Raw genomic sequence first — 17,368 nt, 5'->3', positions numbered from 1 at the left:
AAGTAAAGAGGAGAAGGAAAGAGTAACAACAGTCTTGAGAACCTGGTAGAAAAAAAAACACGTAAATTAAGGAACACAAGGAAAAAAAATATTAGATTTCGAGAGAAGGGAAAAAACTAGGAAAATAAATAACTTGGAAAATACAGAGGAAAAATATTACACAGGATGAAAAAAAATAATATAAAGTTAAAGTATTATAATTTTTAGGGAAAGAAAAACGGTATCTGGGATCCTGTGTAACAAGAATCCTATGCATGTCAGAAAAAAAGAAAGAAAAAAGATAATTAAAGAGAACAAGAGATATATTACACCTGAAAGTAAAGAGTAAAGAGAGTCACAGGTGTCTGGGAGAAAAGAGCGATAAATTAACAGAAAAATGAGAGGAAGGAAAAGAGGAACCAGCTGAGAAAATGAAATAATTAAACTCATTGCCTAGAAAATGTGGTGATCGTCAGAGTAAGTCGTTTAGATAAAGATTAAGAGTTATTGAGTAGAAGAGCGAGAGAGAGAGAGAGAGAGAGGGAGGGAGGGAGAGAGAGAGAGAGGACAGAAGGAAACAGACTAAAAAGTTCATAAGAAAAACAATAAAGTCAAAGTAAAATCATTAAAGAAATTTAGTAACGTAATGACTCGTAAGGAAAATTAATGGGGAAAATGAGAGAGAGAGAGAGAGAGAGAGAAGGGGCGGTGGAGTTTGAGAAGCTATGAAGAATTTAGAAAGTTGGATAGAGTTGGCAGTGGAAGGTGGGGGGAAACTTGGTCCTAAGTGAGTCGTAGGGAAAATAGATTAGTAATAAGAGTGGCAACGTTAGGAGATTGAAAAGCAATATGGGAGACGTGTAAGAGTGGCCAGAGAGTCCCCTAATACCCAGGCATTATTATTATTATTATTATTATTATTATTATTATTAAAGTTATAACTACTGCTACTACTGCTACAACCACCACCACCACCACTACTACTACTACTACTACTACTACTACTGCTACTACTACTACTACTTCTGTTATAATTATTATTTTTTACGAGAAAGAAGGACGTAGCAACTCATCCATAGGATAACTGAGCCTTTGATTTTGTCAGCGTGGTAGTTTGTGTATATCAGTATGTTATGAATGGTATTACACTTTGTTTTGACACACGATTAATTTCCCAAGGTGTAAGGGGACTTTCTGACCACCCTGTAAATAAGCAGATACATTTGCAAAAGTTGGAGGAGATGTGGCAAGTTAGATCTGTACTTTTGCAAAATAGTGAAGCTGTTCGTAGGGAAGTTAATGATAAAATAGAGAGTATACGCTGAAGAAAAGCAACAGGGGAGCATAACGTTGACGGGCGGACACAGTAGCAAAGGGGAAAGAGACAGGGAAATCAAACAAGAGTACTAATCGGTTCGTAGGGAAAAAGATATACACGACTGAGTGGAGATACTGTACGCTGGAGACTTAGAAGCGACAGGAACGTAGGTGAACGGACACAGTTGCAAAAGGGAGGAGAGAGGGGGAAGTTAGATGTATACTCGTCCGGGATGTGAGGTTAGAACACCGAGTCCTGAGGCAGACACTCGAGACACTGACCACCACAAGCAAAACTACCGTTACTGGCAAACTTTGGGGCGCTGGGAAACATCGTAGTGACCGGGGAGTTTGACACTTTGTTTTGTTTTAGTGTGAGTGCATGTCTATGTACAGTGGGGAGTTTAGACTTGGTGAAGGGTTTCAGTTTTACGAGTACTTCACTGAGGCTGTTAGTGTGGGCTGGCAGAATACCGACTTGGGGCTGAGCTGAGAGCACTGCACGAGGGACACTGATCACTGGACACTCGTCAACAAGCTTGGGAGAGAATTTAGTCTTGTTTCATTGAAAATGCTCGTTAATTTTCGCAGTGTGGGAGGGGCTGTACTAAGTATATTTGTGGACAGATCATATTCAAAGATGAACCAAGTTGTGTCATCTGCTAAGCCTGGTTAATAGCCAGTCTGTTCGTCTTGCAGTGAGCAGCTGTTACTCATTTGCTGTGCAAGCAGAAGCGGATAATTCACTGAAGCATGAGCGTAAGCCAGTAGCGGCGCATGATCTGTGCTTGCCATCCAAAGCACTACTTGCTCAGCAAGGGGCAACAGCCGTCATCTGCGCGGGGGGCGGCGGCCCTAGGGGCACCCCGCCCCCTGGCCGTCCCCGGGGACCGTCCACTGGGAATGTCCGCCAGGAACGTCCACTGGGGACGTCACCGTCCACGGGAAACGTTTACGGAGGCGTCCCGCTGGACGTCCTGGGGGCACCCCGTGGGGCCCGGCCCGGCCCGGCCCAGCTCATCCCAGGGAGACGTCCAGAAGCAGGGGCGTCCCCCTGGGGACCCGGGATGCGGCACCTGCCAAGAAGGAGCACTACAAGAGAAACACCGAAGGTCTTTCAAATAACATTATGTATTTGAAGGTCAACAACAATCTGTATTGTTTACATGCCATGAACAAATATAATGAAATGGAATGTACAGTGACATAGACATCGTCCTCAGAAGCAAGAAAGACACATGCAGGGAGAACACAGAATGTGCTTGACACTCAGGTTGTGGGCAGTGAGCTCCGGGCAGCGGGGCCCTTGACGTCACCAGAGCAGAGCAGAGCAGAGCTTCCTCACATACGGTATGGTACGGTAGTCTAGCAGCTCAACGACCCGACCCGGTCAGTCTGGCGGCCGGCACGGCGGTCCGGCTCTCAGGTAACACTGACTTACACACAAGGTAGTAGAGAAGAGAGGAGGACCCGCCGACCCCTCTGCCACGTCAGTCTGGACCTTCCGAGGTGGCAGAGTGGGCAGCCCCGAGCGAGCCGCGCTGATCTTCCCTCAGGAAATTATAGAAGTAATGATCCCCGCACATCCTCCTCTGGAAGATTTTATGAGACGCGAGGCCTTAAGGTGGAACCGGGGGGGAAGGACACCACAAACCAACGGGGGGACATGTTGAACAGGATCAAATCGGGTCATGTTCTTGTTGACTCAGGAGGATTACTGACACCTCAGTTTTATCAGTTTACTTAGCATATTTAGACATTAATATTCCCTGCTGCATCATTCTAGCATTTTAATATCGACAGGGTGTGCAAACATAACCAACAAGGGAATATTAACCAACCATGTTCAGAAATAAACGGGTAAGGAAGAGGTGCCAGTGGGCTTCATGTGTCCACAAGAAAATGGCCCCACGAACCAGCCGGGGGACAGGTTGAATTGGGTGATACCTTGAACCGGGTTTACCTTAAGCCGAATGATACCTTGAACCGGGTGATACCATGAACCGGGTGGTACCTTGAACCGGGTGATACCATGAACCGGGTGATAGCTTGAACCGGGTGATACCTTGAACTGGCCGGTACCTTGAACTGGCCGATACCTTGAACTGGCCAATACCTTAAACCGGATGATACCATTAACCAGGCAATACCTTGAATCAGTTGATACCTTGAACCGGCCGATACGTTTTACCAGCCGATACCTTGATCCGGCCGATACCTTGAACCGGGTGATACCACGAACCAGCCGATACCACGTACCGGCCGATACCTTGAACCGGGTGATACCATGAACCGGGTGATCTTGAACCGGTCGCGTCAGATGAGTAGCACGGGGTAGGATGGCAGTTGATCGGTCGACGATTGTGGAGTTCGCTTATCTTTGCAACTAATGAGTCTTAGGGTAGTCGAGGGTGAGAAGATTGGCCGTATTCTGAAGCGAAGGGAACGAAGGTAAGCCCCTGAATTCTCTGACGGTCATTGTTCCTTCACCGCGGGGATTATTATTTTTATCCCTTTTATCTTCAAAAACTTTACACAGCTTACCGTGGACTTCAGAATGAAAGGGTTAAATACAGCCTTCATTAACCCTTTCACTCCTAGAAGCATACTTGTAAGCTGAATAAAATCATCATGTAAAAGAAGAATGGAACTGATAGATGTTCTTTGACGTGAAGGAGTTAATGGAAGAGTTGTGAGGGTTAGATGTGATTGGTTTGCATGTCATTACAGAGCGCGTTTATGGAGTACATGTGAGCATTGGGTGTGGTTAGCCTGCATGCCACGACACGGGGCGCATTCAGTAGCGAGGCAGAGAAGCCAAACACGCTCTACTCTCATCACGAGGTTTGCATAATGACCTTCAGAAAATGGGGCTTGATAGCACCTTCGCGGTCTCCATCTTGAGAACACGGCTGGTTTTTTTGTGTACTCGTGTGTGAAACGTAACTGGTGAAGGACTGAAGGACACGAGGCAGGGCAGGGCGGGGCAAGGGAGGGCAGGGCAGGGTAGGGAGGGAGGGAAGAGAGGGAGGGGGAGGAAAATCATGATCAATTCAACCTTCACTAAACTGTTATCAAATACTTGAACGAATGGTTCGAGTAAGTACGGACGTAAGGCACAATAACTGAGGGAGAAGATCAAGGTAGAGTTAGTGTGTGTGTGTGTGTGTGTGTGTGTGTGTGTGTGTGTGTGTGCAAGTAGCTTTCATTTGTGACTGTTTTACTTTGCATCTCAAATGGGTGTGCGTTTTTGCATGCCTGTGCGTGTTTGAATGCGTTTACATGCGGTATGCTTTGCTTGTATGGCTTTATATTATTTGCCTGATGTGTGTGTGTGTGTGTGTGTGTGTGTGTGTGTGTGTGTGTTTGTGTGTGTGTGTGCTTGCCAGGTCTTTGCTTATTCCTATAGGCCTATGTCTTTGCTTCTTAAAGGTGTATATGTGTTTAAGGCTTTGTGTGTGTGTGTGTGTGTGTGTGTGTGTGTGTGTGTGTGTGAGGGAAAATATATACAAATACGGATATGTTAGATCACGTATACTTACATGTGTAGTTGTATGTGAGTGTGTGTGTTTCTATGTATAACTAGATTCCTATGATAACTATTCTATAATCTGTGTATATATTTATGTATGTGCGTGTGTGTACATATGACTGCATTCCTGTGGGCAACTGTGTACATCAGCCTTTCTATGAATGTGTGTATGCTTTAGGAGAGTATGTGTGTTGGAAGTTTACATGTTTGTGTGTATGTAAGGAGTGTGAATTTTGTTTGTGTGTGCAAGAGTCTTTATATGTGTATATATATGGGAGAGAGCTGAGTGAGTGGTTGGCAAATGCTTGTGTGAGCAAGAGTCTTTGTGTGTGTATGTGGGAGAGAACTGAGTGAGTGGCTGACTGAGTGAGTGGTTGGCAATTGTTTGTGAGTGCAAGAGTCTTTGTGTGTGTATGTGGGAGAGAATTGAGTGAGTTACGAGTGACTGAGTGAGTGGTTGAGTGCGTGTGTGGGGTGCGGGCGGCCAGGGGGTTAAAGTGCGGGCCTCATAAAGGATGACACAATCAGCCTCGTGGGGTATCTCTTAAACCTAGGCAATTGGAGGTACTTACTCTTAGGATACTTGGTATGTATATGAAGTTTAAGTGCACTAGACTTGCCCCCTATCATTTTTTATTATCACGTCAGATGTGCGGATGTCTAGAGTTATTTATCTTGCAATCAATATTTGATTTTCAAGATTGAGTATTGCTTGCTGTAGTGGGACAGTTCTAGCAGACGATACGACCAACACGGGACCACAACACACAACACCACTTACTTCCGGTACCGTCTCTGTAAGTCATACTTGCCTCTGTGGGTCTGACTAGTGATAGGAGAGCTGCCTAGGTCTTCTAACAACTTTCGCGAGCGTGTGGGCATGTCTGGGAGGAGGGGCATGGCGGGCGTGAAGTCGCTCATGGTATCGCTGAGACTGTCGCCCGTCAGAGGGGAGAAGTCCGACAGCCGCTCGTACAGTGCTCCGGTGAAGTCCTCGCTCTGGAAGGTTGATGCCAGGCGTGCCATGGACCGGTCCTCCTCCGTCATGGCGTAGTGCGAGGGTGAGGCCCCACGGGAGCCATAGTAGTGTCGCGGCGACGTGCGCGCCCCCGGGGAGCTGCCATAGCGGCCTGGCGGCGACCCCCCCGCCTTGTAGTACCCCCCGTAGTACCCAGAGGACGGATCGCGCGCATCTCGCAGGATCTCGTCAATGGAGCGTAAGACACTGGTGGTGGGGTCACGGGCGGACTGCGGCGGGGACTGGTCGTAGCCGTAGCCGCGGGGGTCCGCATAGCCCAGCTCGGCACTCTCTCGCAGTCTTGCCAACCGCAGCAGCTCCTCGTGTAGCCTGGAGTTCTCTTCTATCTGTTGCCGTCGCCGCGAGATCTCGGCCTTGATCTTCTGCTTCTTCTCCTCGCGAGACAGCAGGTCGTCCTCGTCATCAGAGGCATAGGGAGACGGATGCCACGACCGCGGTTTTCGGAGCTTCCTCGCCGCCTTAGGTCGCGAGGACCCAAAGATGGCAGAGTCCAGGGTGGCCCCGGGGGTGACGCTGCGGCCCCACACGTCCCCAGGCAGCCCACCCTCGGAACTGCGGCGCCCTGTGGTCCTGGGGGGAGAGGATGTGGAGGTGGTGAGCACACACACACACACACACACACACACACACACACACACACACACACACTTCAGTACTGTAAGATCTTGAGCCATATCGTCATTGGCTTATAAGACTGCTTTGTGCTAGGGACCTGGGGAATTATCATTACAGTACATATGCCACGTTAATATTCCCATGTACTGTGTAGCTATTAATAAGTTATCATACGGGAGATATAAAGATGTAACATGGGAAAGGGTATGCTGAAGATTTGCTAGAGAGGAGTCTTTTGCAGCTATTTTGACTTATGTTTTTGCAAATTATGTCAGCATTTTGAAGAGAGAAAATATACACACAAGAATATTAATGTGTAGCGTACTTTGCTAAGGGATGCAGGGGGGGGGGGATTCCAGTTTATACCGCGTTATTCAAATTTATACCGCGTTATGCAAGTTTGTACCGTGTTATGCAAGTTTGTACTTCGTTATACAGTTTTTTTTTGTGCAAGAATGAAGGAACCACAAGCCAGGAGCCCGCAAATTTGTTCCCTTCAAGAAAAACATAAGCAGGAAAACAGAGAGCCAAATTCAAGATCCGTTCTGTTATGCGAGTTATATAGCTAGGTATTAAGGAATGAATACTGTACATACATGGTCGATAACCCTGCCTCATCTGGGGTTTTGAATTGATAAAGCGAGATTCCAGCGTGTTTGAATTTTACTGACTGGATTAACAGGTGGAGGCGATTTATTTGTGACCACCCCTTACAGGAATAAGGCGTCTGGCAATAGAGATAGATAGATAGATTAGCAGGTTCCTGATTAGATTTTGGCAAGGTTAAGTTAAAGCGTAAAGGAATTAATAACTGTAAAATATGCCAGAGAATATTAACATGCAGCAACTATACTCCTTTCACCTTAACTTGGCCCAGATTTTCTCCCATTTGCAGCTTATTTCACGTAGCTCAGTGGCACAGTAGGAGAATACTACTGCTCTACATCCACTTTATGGCACTTCCTCGTGACTAGCATCATATTCTAGCGTTAATCATTTGTCATATAGTATTCTAGATGGAGATATGGCAAATTTAGGCCAAGTTAGAGTGAAAGGGGTATAGACAGGATGAGGTGCAAAGATGAAGGTGCTACGATGATTGCAAAGACCACGAAGATAAAATAGATTAGGTGGGGTAGATGCAGGCTTAATCCTACTCTCTCTCTCTCTCTCTCTCTCACACACACACACACACACACACACACACACACACACACACACACACACACACACACACACACACACACACACACACACACACACACACTGTATAGATTAGGTGGAGTAGGAGATATAGGCATACAGTAATTCTCTCTCTCTCTCTCTCTCTCTCTCTCTCTCTCTCTCTCTCTCAAATTTTTAAAGACGCCATGATATTTAAGGGATTTTTTAGGGTGACACGCGACCACTTCACTACGATTATCCTTAAATTGAGTAAAATAATGTGTTTTAAAAGAGGCAAAATTTAGAGAGACATGGGCCCGTATACTCTGTTCAGGAAGCTCCCAAACACGTGTTCCTATGCGATTTATTTTGTTTGTTACACCTTACTGTCTTCTGTGTTACATTTGAATCTTCCTGACACCTTTCCCCGAGTGATTTATTTTGTTACACCTGACTGTCTTCTTAGGTGCTACATTAGAAGTTTCCTAACGCCTTTTCCTAAGCGATTTATTTGGTTGTCACACTTTCCTGTATACTGTGTTACATTAGAAGCTTCCTAACACCTTTTCCTAAGCGATTCATTTTGTTTATTACACCTTACCGTCCTCTGTGTTACGTTAGATGCTTCCTAGCACCTTTTCCTGAGTGATTTATTTTGTTACACCTTACTAACTTCTGTGTTACATTAGAAGCTTCCTGACACCTTTTCCTAAGTGATTTATTTTTGTTTATTACACCTTACTGTCTTCTTTTGTGATACATTAGAAGCTTCCTGACACCTTTTCCTAAGCGATTTACCTTGTTCATTACACCTTACTGTCTGCTGTGTTACATTAGAAGCTCCCTAACACCTTTTTCTAAGCGATTTTTTTGTCACTTTCCTGTCTTCTTCTGTGTTACATTAGAAGCTTCCTAACACTTTTTCCCGAGCGGTTGATTTTGTTACACCTGACTGTCCTCTTCTGTGCTACAGTAATCCTTCCAATATCGCCATACACTGCATAGATAACGTACAGAATTATGTTAACCAGCCATATCCAAAAATAAATCGCCAAGGAAGAGCTATACGAGTACTATTTTCACGTTAACTTGGCACAGATTTTCGTCCTTTTGCAGCTTATTTCACGTAGCTCAGTGACTCAGTAAGACGATGCTACAGCTCTACATCCATTCCATAGCACTTCTTCGTGACTGGCAATCCTATTCAAGTGTTTGTTTTGCTGTTACATCCTTAGCACTTAAGATGGAGAGGTGGTAAATTTAGGCCAAGCTGAAGTGAAGGGAGTATTGTAACGTTTGCGTCACTGTCTGAGATTTTTGTCGTAAGCGGAGTACAGTTTTCTGGTCGTAAGGAAGAATCGTAAAAAGAACGACTTGTAGTGAAGGGGTTAAGCTGGGTTTAGGGTGGCTTTGTGTTCGTCACCATCATCATCATCATTATCATCATCATAATTATCATCATTATTTATCCTTTCATTCATTCATTTTTCATCATCATCATCATTTATTCTTTCATTCATTCATTTTCCATCATCATCATGATTATCATTACTCACTCATTCATTTATGTATCCATAATTATCATTCATCATCATCATCACCATCATCATCATCATCATCACCATCATTATGCATTCATTCATCAGTCATCATCAACATCATCATCATCATCATCATCATCATCATCATCATCATCATCATCATCAACAACATCATCATTATTATCACACACTCTCAGACAAGACACAAAGTTACAGTAATGATATCACACACACACACACACACACACACACACACACACACACACACATAGCTCATTCTTACCTGTTCATGTTGTTTATATATTTACTTATTTTTATTGTCTGTCACTACTCACCAAAATCACTTAAGCTGGACGCGTATATTGATTTTGATCCTCCAGCTATTCGTCCACTTTTTGACCCTAATGCCGACCGTCCTTACCTCCCCATCGTTGTGCACCTTTACAGACTCCATCCACATTAACTTCCTTGAACCGGCCACTTTTGCACACTTATCCCTCTACTCGTCCACTTACCTTCGTCTTGCTGCCCACTTGTACATTGAAATCACCTACCTGTCTGCTGAACACTCGTCACTTACCTACTTACGCTGCCTACCATTTTTGTCTATCTTTTTATCTACCTTTCATCTAATCCATTTTGTCCTGTGAAGATATACTGATATTTAAGGCAAGGGTGACTAGCCGGGAAGTAAGCCCCAGCCAACCCCTAAACCCATATAGGCCTCACCCGATCGCATCTCCGTGACCTACTAGACCACCAGGCATCATTTGGTCCCGAGGGGCAGCTCCACATCGAGTGAATGGATGGTAGACGCCCCCAGGTAACTTTTACACACGCAAATAGGGATTTAAATATTGACTTACCTCCATCCAGCCGTCCATCCACCCAGCGAGTGTACTTGACCACCAGGTTATTTTGTTCCTGGGGGCAGCACCACATCGAGTGAGTGGATAGTGTACCGCCTCACCTCTTTACACATTCAAATATGGCTTCAAACCTCCACTTACCTCCATCCAGCGAGTGTTCGAGACCACCAGGTTATTTGGTTCCTGAGGGCAGCACCACATCGAGTGAGTGGATAGCGTCTTTACACACTCAGTTAGGACATTAAACATCCACTTACCTCCATCCAGCCGTCCATCCATCCCTTCAGCGAGTGTAGCGATGACCTTACCTTCCCATGCTGAGGAGACGAGCAGCAAGGAGGTCGTCATCATCCAGACAGTTTATGGCGGTGTCGCGAAGGGCAGCGCCGTACAGGGACTGGTGAGGGAGGCCACCACGCTCATTAGGTGGGGGGGCGCAGGGGGCAATGGGGAGGGAGGGGGGGTAGATAGAGAGGGGAGAGAGGGGGAGGGAAGAGAGATTTGGGGTAGAGAGAGATAGAGGGAGAGATGGAGTACGTAGAAGGAGGGAAGGGAGGAAGGGAAGAGAGATTTGGGGCAGACAGAATGAAGAGAAAGAGAGAGGAGGTAGATGGAAGGAGGGGAGAGAGGGTGGGAAGTGAAGTTTGGGGTAGATAGAATGAGCAGAGAGAGAGAGAGAGAGAGATGGGATAGATCGAGGGAGGAGAGGGAGAAATATGTGGGGTAGACAGAATGAGAGAGAGAGAGATTGGGTAGATCGAGGAAGGAGAGATGAGGAAAGAGAGAGGGAGACAGATGTGATTGAAGGGGAAGGAGGAGAGAGAGAGAGAGAGAGGGGGGAGCAAGAGGGACGATGGAGGGGGGTGAGAAAAGAGAGAGAGAGAGGTGGAGGATCGAGATCGCGGAGAAAGGGATCAAGAGCAATGTAAAGAATATGGATGTAGCAATATTAGAAGCTGGATATCAATGGGACAAAGTAAGAGAGAGAGTGAGACAGAGAAAGAGTGATAGAGATATAGAGAGAGAGAGTGAGACAGAGGAGAGAGTGAGAGAGAGGGACTTTGTCTTGGAGGGAGGGAGTAGTCGGAAGAGGATGATTTGTGAAATTGAGAGAAGAGTGAGAAATGTGAGGAGGGAGAGGATGTAGGTGGGAGTGATAGGGGTTATTATGGAGAGAGAGAGAGAGAGAGAGAGGTGGGGGGGGGGTAGGACCGACGGAACAGTGGTAAAGCTCTTCAGGGTTTAACATAAGGTAGTCCACAAATAACACCGCACTAGAAATCCTTGTGTTAGGGGGGCTCAGTCTGCTGGTGTGGGCGTGGGTGTGGCAGTGGGGTTAGGGAATAGATAAATGATGCAGGATAGACACCGATAAAGCCTAGCCGTCCCCACCAAACGCAAGGAATCGCCAGTTAAAGAGAGGCGCTATTTCTGGACCACCCTGACGACTGATTTTGTTCTTGCTTTCGTTAATTTATTTTATTTAGCGAAGGGGATGTCTGTCGTTCTGAAGGGGTTAAGTGGCACTCAAGTGTATTTTAAGTGGCACTGGAGATTAGTTAAGTGTATTCTGATTGGCACTAGAATTTAAGTGTATTCTAAGTGGCACTGGATTAAGTAAGTGTATTCTAAGTGGCACTTAATTAACTAAGTGTATTCTAAGTCATTGGAGATTAATTAACCTCTAGGTGGTACTGGAAATTAATTTGTGTGGCACTGGGGATTTATTAAGTGTATTTTAAGTGGCAGTGGAGATTAATTAAGTGTATTATAAGTGACACTAGATTAATTAACATTGCTAAGTGGTACGAGATTAATTAACTATAATATGTGGCGCTAAATTTTAATGAACTATTCTAAGTGGCATTAGAGATTTCCTAACACCATTTCCATAGTGATTTATTCTGCATATTACCCTTAAGTGTCCTTTTGTTTGTTGTTGATAAAGAATTTGTTTATATATAAGACAGTGTATATGGGACAGAAGAAATTGTCAACTACTGTGCAAGATAAACTGGTTAGAATATTAAATAACAAAAATTACGCTATAAAGAATATATTTTAATTTCCAGTGATACTTTGGGGAAACCATGAAGGAATTTTAGCCAATCGTGTAGTTAAATTATGGCTGTGAAGGTCTGTTTAGTGATGGGTTCTTGTTACTCATGGATTTTCGTTATTCGCTGATTTTTGTTTTTCGCGGATTTCTGTTATTCGTGGGTTTTAGTTATTCGCAGATTTTTGTTATTTGTTGATTTTTGTTATTTGCGGATTTTTGTTATTTGCGGATTTTTGTTATTTGCGGATTTTTGTTATTCGTGGATTTTCGTTATTCGCGGATTTTCGTTATTTGCGGATTTTCGTTATATGTGAGTGTGTCTGCTATAACACCCACGAAAACAGAGGTATAATTGTATCTCGAACCCATTTAGTTAGGAAAGGGTTCTTGTTATTTGCAGATATTTGTTGTTTCCAGATTATCATTTTTTGCTGATTTTTCATTGTTCACGGATTTTCGTTATTCGCGGATGTGTCTGTGTCTCTATGCCCAAACACCCGCAGAAAATCAAGGACGATTGTATTTCCAAACCATCCAGCTTGCAAAGTCTCAAGGAGAATAAATTTTTGGAGAAAGCAAGAACAAAATATAGCCATCATTGCAGTGAAGGGATTAACAACCGTGAAGAAAATGGCACACGGTAAGTAGGGCAAAATTAAGCAATATACCAGATGGGCAAAGGGAATATTCACCTGCATAAAAAAAATCTAATGGTAACAAGGAGGGTTCTAACTCTAAGGTAAATTGGGGTCTTTTTATGATGGATTCTGAATTGTAGAGTAAAAAAAAAAATAGGCTTATCCTATTAAAACAGCACAGTACAGGTGAAATTATGTCTATGGAAATGGGAAAAAAATAGACTTGGGAAATAGGCCGTGATGTTGATGACAGAGATGAATAAGGAGGTTGAGGAGATCAGAGACAGGATTTTGATGAGGGAAATAGGCTGTGATAATGATAGAGATGAACAGGATGGTTGAGGAGACGATCAGAGAGAGGAATTTGATGAGAGATGAAACCCCCAGACCATGACGCTATTTTGTTATATTCTTTGATCCCGCTAGATGGTTTTAGGCCATGTCCATACCAAATGCATGCTGGTGTGTGTTGGGTGGTGCAGTAGGGAGATTTTCGTCCTTATAACCCTGAGAAGTGGCCCCAATGGACGTGGATGGATGTGGATGAGAACTTCTTTGGATTACAGTGAAGCAGAGTTCCCATCCGCAGCCACCCACACCAGCATGCATTTGGTATGGACGTGACCTAAAGTCGTCTGAAGCTAGTAAGAATTAAGCAGATGTGATTTTTCTGATAGGGTTTTAAAAATGGCCGTGAGTTTCACGGATGTTCAAGAGAGTTATTAGTGACATTTGTGATCACTGAGAAGGGATGGGGTTGATGATGTGGTTCATGTGTGAAATAGTCATCGATATTATTTCATGTCCTGAGCTAAGCATAACCCTGAAACGCGACCAAATTATCTGAATCAGTTTCGGATTTGGGGTGTTGAAATTAGAGATTACGGCTTATGTGTAAAAGGAGAAACAGGCTAGTCATCATTATTACTTCATGCTCTGAGCTAAGCGTAACCCTGGGACAAGACTGAACCGTTTTGAAGCCGTTCCGAATCTCGTTTTGGTGTTTTGAACAGTAGGATGTTGAACTGGGCCAATAACCTTGACGGGGCATTGAGTCTTTGCGTAATTCTGATCAGTGTTTATTGATCTGATGCCATTCTTGTATCGGTATATATATTGCTACTTTGCACTGTTAAATTTCCTTTATAATATTACCAGTTCACTTGTGGATGGATATTTTTTTGTTTTTGTTTTTTTAAGGATGTCCCAAATTTTGTCACCCGAGTTTTTCATATTTCCCTTACAATATATCTTTTTTTTTTTTTTTTTTTTATGGATAGCCCTTTTTTCTTTATCATGGCCAAAATTTATTCAGTTCCTAGTTCTTTCTTCTCTTTCTCTGATTTGTGTGTGTGTGTGTGTGTGTGTGTGTGTGTGTGTGTGTGTGTGTGTGTGTGTGTGTGTGTGTGTGTGTCACGAGCCATATAATACTTTTTCGACGTATTCTTTCTCAACAAGATTTGTGTGTGTGTGTGTGTGTGTGTGTGTGTGTGTGTGTGTGTGTGTGTTTAGCGATTGACAGGAAGATGCTGATTACTTAATTATTTTTTTTTAGGATTTGCCAAACATTGCGGAGTAATTGTGCAAAAAGTGAGGATGAAGGAAAGTTGGTAAGAGAGAGAGAGAGAGAGAGAGAGAGAGCAGAAAAGACAGAAGTCTGAAGGAGAGAATAAAGGATGAGAGAGAGAGAGAGAAAGAGAGAGAGAATAACAGAAAACGGACTCATATTTGTTCATGCATCTGTCTTTGTCTCTGTCTGTCTGTCTGTCCGTGTGGTGAAAAGACGCACACAGATGTAAAGATATGTAGACACAGAACGAGTCAGTGGTACGAGCGATGCTATACTCCTTTCACCTTAACTTGGCCCAAATTTTCGTCCTTTTTCAGCTTCTTTCACGTACCCCTGTGGCTGTTGCATCGCCTTTCCTGCCACTGAGCTGCGTGAAATAAGTTGCAAAAGGACGAAAATCTGGGCCAAGTTAAGGTGAAAAGGGTGTAGTGATCTGGAGAATTGGATATTATGGATTTTTATTATTATTATTTTTTTCATTGTTATTATTATTGTTATTTTTTATTACTGTGATTATTATTGTTATGGTTATTATTATTAATATCATTATTATTATTAATTGATTACAAATATTAATGTTTTATTGTTATGATTATTATTATTATTATTATTATTATTATTATTATCATCATCGTCTTCATCATCATCATCATCATCATCATCATTATTATTAAACCTATCTTCCTACAATACACCTCCCTTCCATACTAACTCAGTCATTCATATACCAGTTATAAATAAAATATTAAATAATTGGTTAGGTACTGATTTTCAGCGTAATTTTGAAAGTGCCTGATGAGGACGGCGAAGTAGCGACCATTTTTTTTTTGTTTACATTATTTCCATTTCCTACTAATATTTCGATTTTTAATTTCGTATATATCGAAGTTTGTGCAATTTTTGAGATGGCGAGTCCACTATTCTATTCTCTTTTCTCTCTTTTTACGATTCTATCTTTCTTCTCTTTTTTTTTTTTAAATCTTTTTTCACGATTCTCTTTTTTCTCTTTTTTTTTTTTCCTTTTTCTCACTGTATTATTTTCTCTCTTCTCTTTCTTTTCTCTTTTTTTTCACGATTCTCTTTTTTCTCTTTTTTTTCTCCTTTTTCTCACTGTGTTATTTTCTCTCTTCTCTTCTTTTCTCTTTTTTTCACGATTCTCTTTTTTCTCCTTTTTCTCACTATTATTTTCTCTCTTCTCTTTCTTTTCTCTTTTTTTCACGATTCTCTTTTTTCTCTTTTTTTTTCCTTTTTCTCACTGTGTTATTTTCTCTCTTCTCTTTCTTTTCTCTTTTTTTCACGATTCTTTTCTCTTTTTTCACGATTCTCTTTTCTCTTTTCCTTCTCTTTTTTAACGATTCTATTTTCCCTCTTCACTTTTTTCACGATTCTATTTACTCCTTTCTTTCTTTTCTCTTTTTTCACGTTTTATTTTCTTTCTCTTCACTTCTCTTTCTTTTCACGATTTTCTTCTGCCTCTTTACTCTCTTTTCACGGTTCTATTCTCTCTCTTTTCTCTTTTCTCACGATTCTATTCTCTCTCTTTTCTCTTTTCTCACGATTCTATTCTCTTTTCTTTCTTTCTTTTTCTTGTACGTAGTGTCCTGGTATAGTCTTGTATTTAGCTGTTGTTATTTACGATATTTTTCAATGATTGGATTGGTATCTTGAATTTAAGCTTAATGTATGTGTAGTATTTAAGGTGGATGTGGTTGTAGCGACTCCACGTTTATTACTATTATTATTATTATTATTATTGTTGTTGTTGTTATCGTCGTCGTCGTTGTTATTATTGTTGTTGTCGTTGTTATTGTTTATTATTATTAATATTATTACTATTATTATTATTATTATTATTATTATCATTGTTATTGTTATTGTCGTTTTATTATTGTTGTTGTCGTTGTATTATTATTACTATTATTATTATTATTATTATTGTTGTTGTTATTGTTGTGATTGTTATTATTATTTTTATTATTATTATTACGATTATTATTATTATTACGATTATTATTATTATTATTATTATTATTATTATTATTAATCATAATAGTAGAGGAACAAGGACTGGATTCACAAACATATATATTCCACGTATTAGCTTTGGTTTTTTTTCGTAGGATGAACAACGAAAGAGAGTACAGAATTCTCCCATATCCCTTGTTCTTCCTGGATTAAAAACCTTAGTAATAGAGGGATTAAACTTTTTTGTTATTAATATATATATTTTTTTTCCGTTTCGGGCCCAGATGAGAATGTGTTTGATGATGAAAGGGAGGAGGTGGAGGGGTGGAGAGAGAGCGTGGTGAATATAATGAAGGAATGATGAAGGACTGAGTGTAGGAGATGAAGGAGGTGAAGAAATGAGTGATGTGAGAAGGTGGGCACTGCAAAAAATGAATAGTGAATGTATGTTGAAGGATTGTGAGGATTGGGAATGAATGAAGGATTTGGAGTGGATGAAGGATTGGGAATGAATGAAGGATTTGGAGTAAATGAAGGATTGGGAATGAATGAAGGATTTGGAGTGGATGAAGGATTGGGAATGAGTGAAGGATTGGGAATGAATGAAGGATTGGGAATGAGTGAAGGATTGGGAGTGAATGAAGAACTGGGAGTGAAGGAAGGATTGAGAATGAATGAAGGATTGGGAGTGAATGAAAGATAGTGAGTGAATGAGATGATGGCGATGAAGATATGAAGATGAAAAATGAAAGGACGTTGAAGGAGAATAAGTGAAGGAGATGAAAAGAGAAAATGAATATATGAATGACGTGAAAATACTTAACTGGAGAGACACGAGAAGAGAAAGTGTAAACAAACATATGAACCAGAACTGCTGAGAAGAACCTGAAGAGAGAAAGAGAGAGAGAGAGGCTGAAGTGTTGGAAGAAATAAGAGTCAGAAGATAGTGAGATAAGGGAGAGATAGTGCTACACCTATTGAGAGAGAGAGAGAAAGAGAGAGAGTAAAGAGACAGAGACGCAGAAGAGGAATATAAGAAAAAACAAATAGACTAAGGTAAGAAGCAAATGAGATATACAG

At 42.0% G+C, this 17,368-nt stretch overlaps 1 protein-coding gene across 1 annotated transcript in view; it reads right to left on the bottom strand.

Moving 5' to 3' along the window:
- The window catches only part of LOC145416107 (uncharacterized), a 207,466-nt gene that overhangs the window by 23,826 nt on the left and 166,272 nt on the right, over positions 1–17,368 (bottom strand). Inside the window, 6 exon segments of the mRNA XM_080285199.1 lie at positions 2,108–2,219; positions 2,253–2,372; positions 3,260–3,597; positions 4,025–4,068; positions 5,610–6,437; positions 10,365–10,453. Of these exon segments, the coding sequence (XP_080141325.1) occupies positions 2,108–2,219; positions 2,253–2,372; positions 3,260–3,597; positions 4,025–4,068; positions 5,610–6,437; positions 10,365–10,453 (1,531 nt within the window).

Source organism: Coenobita brevimanus, chromosome 104 (assembly GCF_032717465.1).
Source record: "Coenobita brevimanus isolate Jiangsu-jjx chromosome 104, ASM3271746v2, whole genome shotgun sequence".
Lineage (NCBI taxonomy): Eukaryota > Metazoa > Arthropoda > Malacostraca > Decapoda > Coenobitidae > Coenobita > Coenobita brevimanus.
The sequence above is the reverse complement of the archived record's forward strand: the minus strand, read 5'-3'. Positions and strand labels throughout refer to the sequence as shown.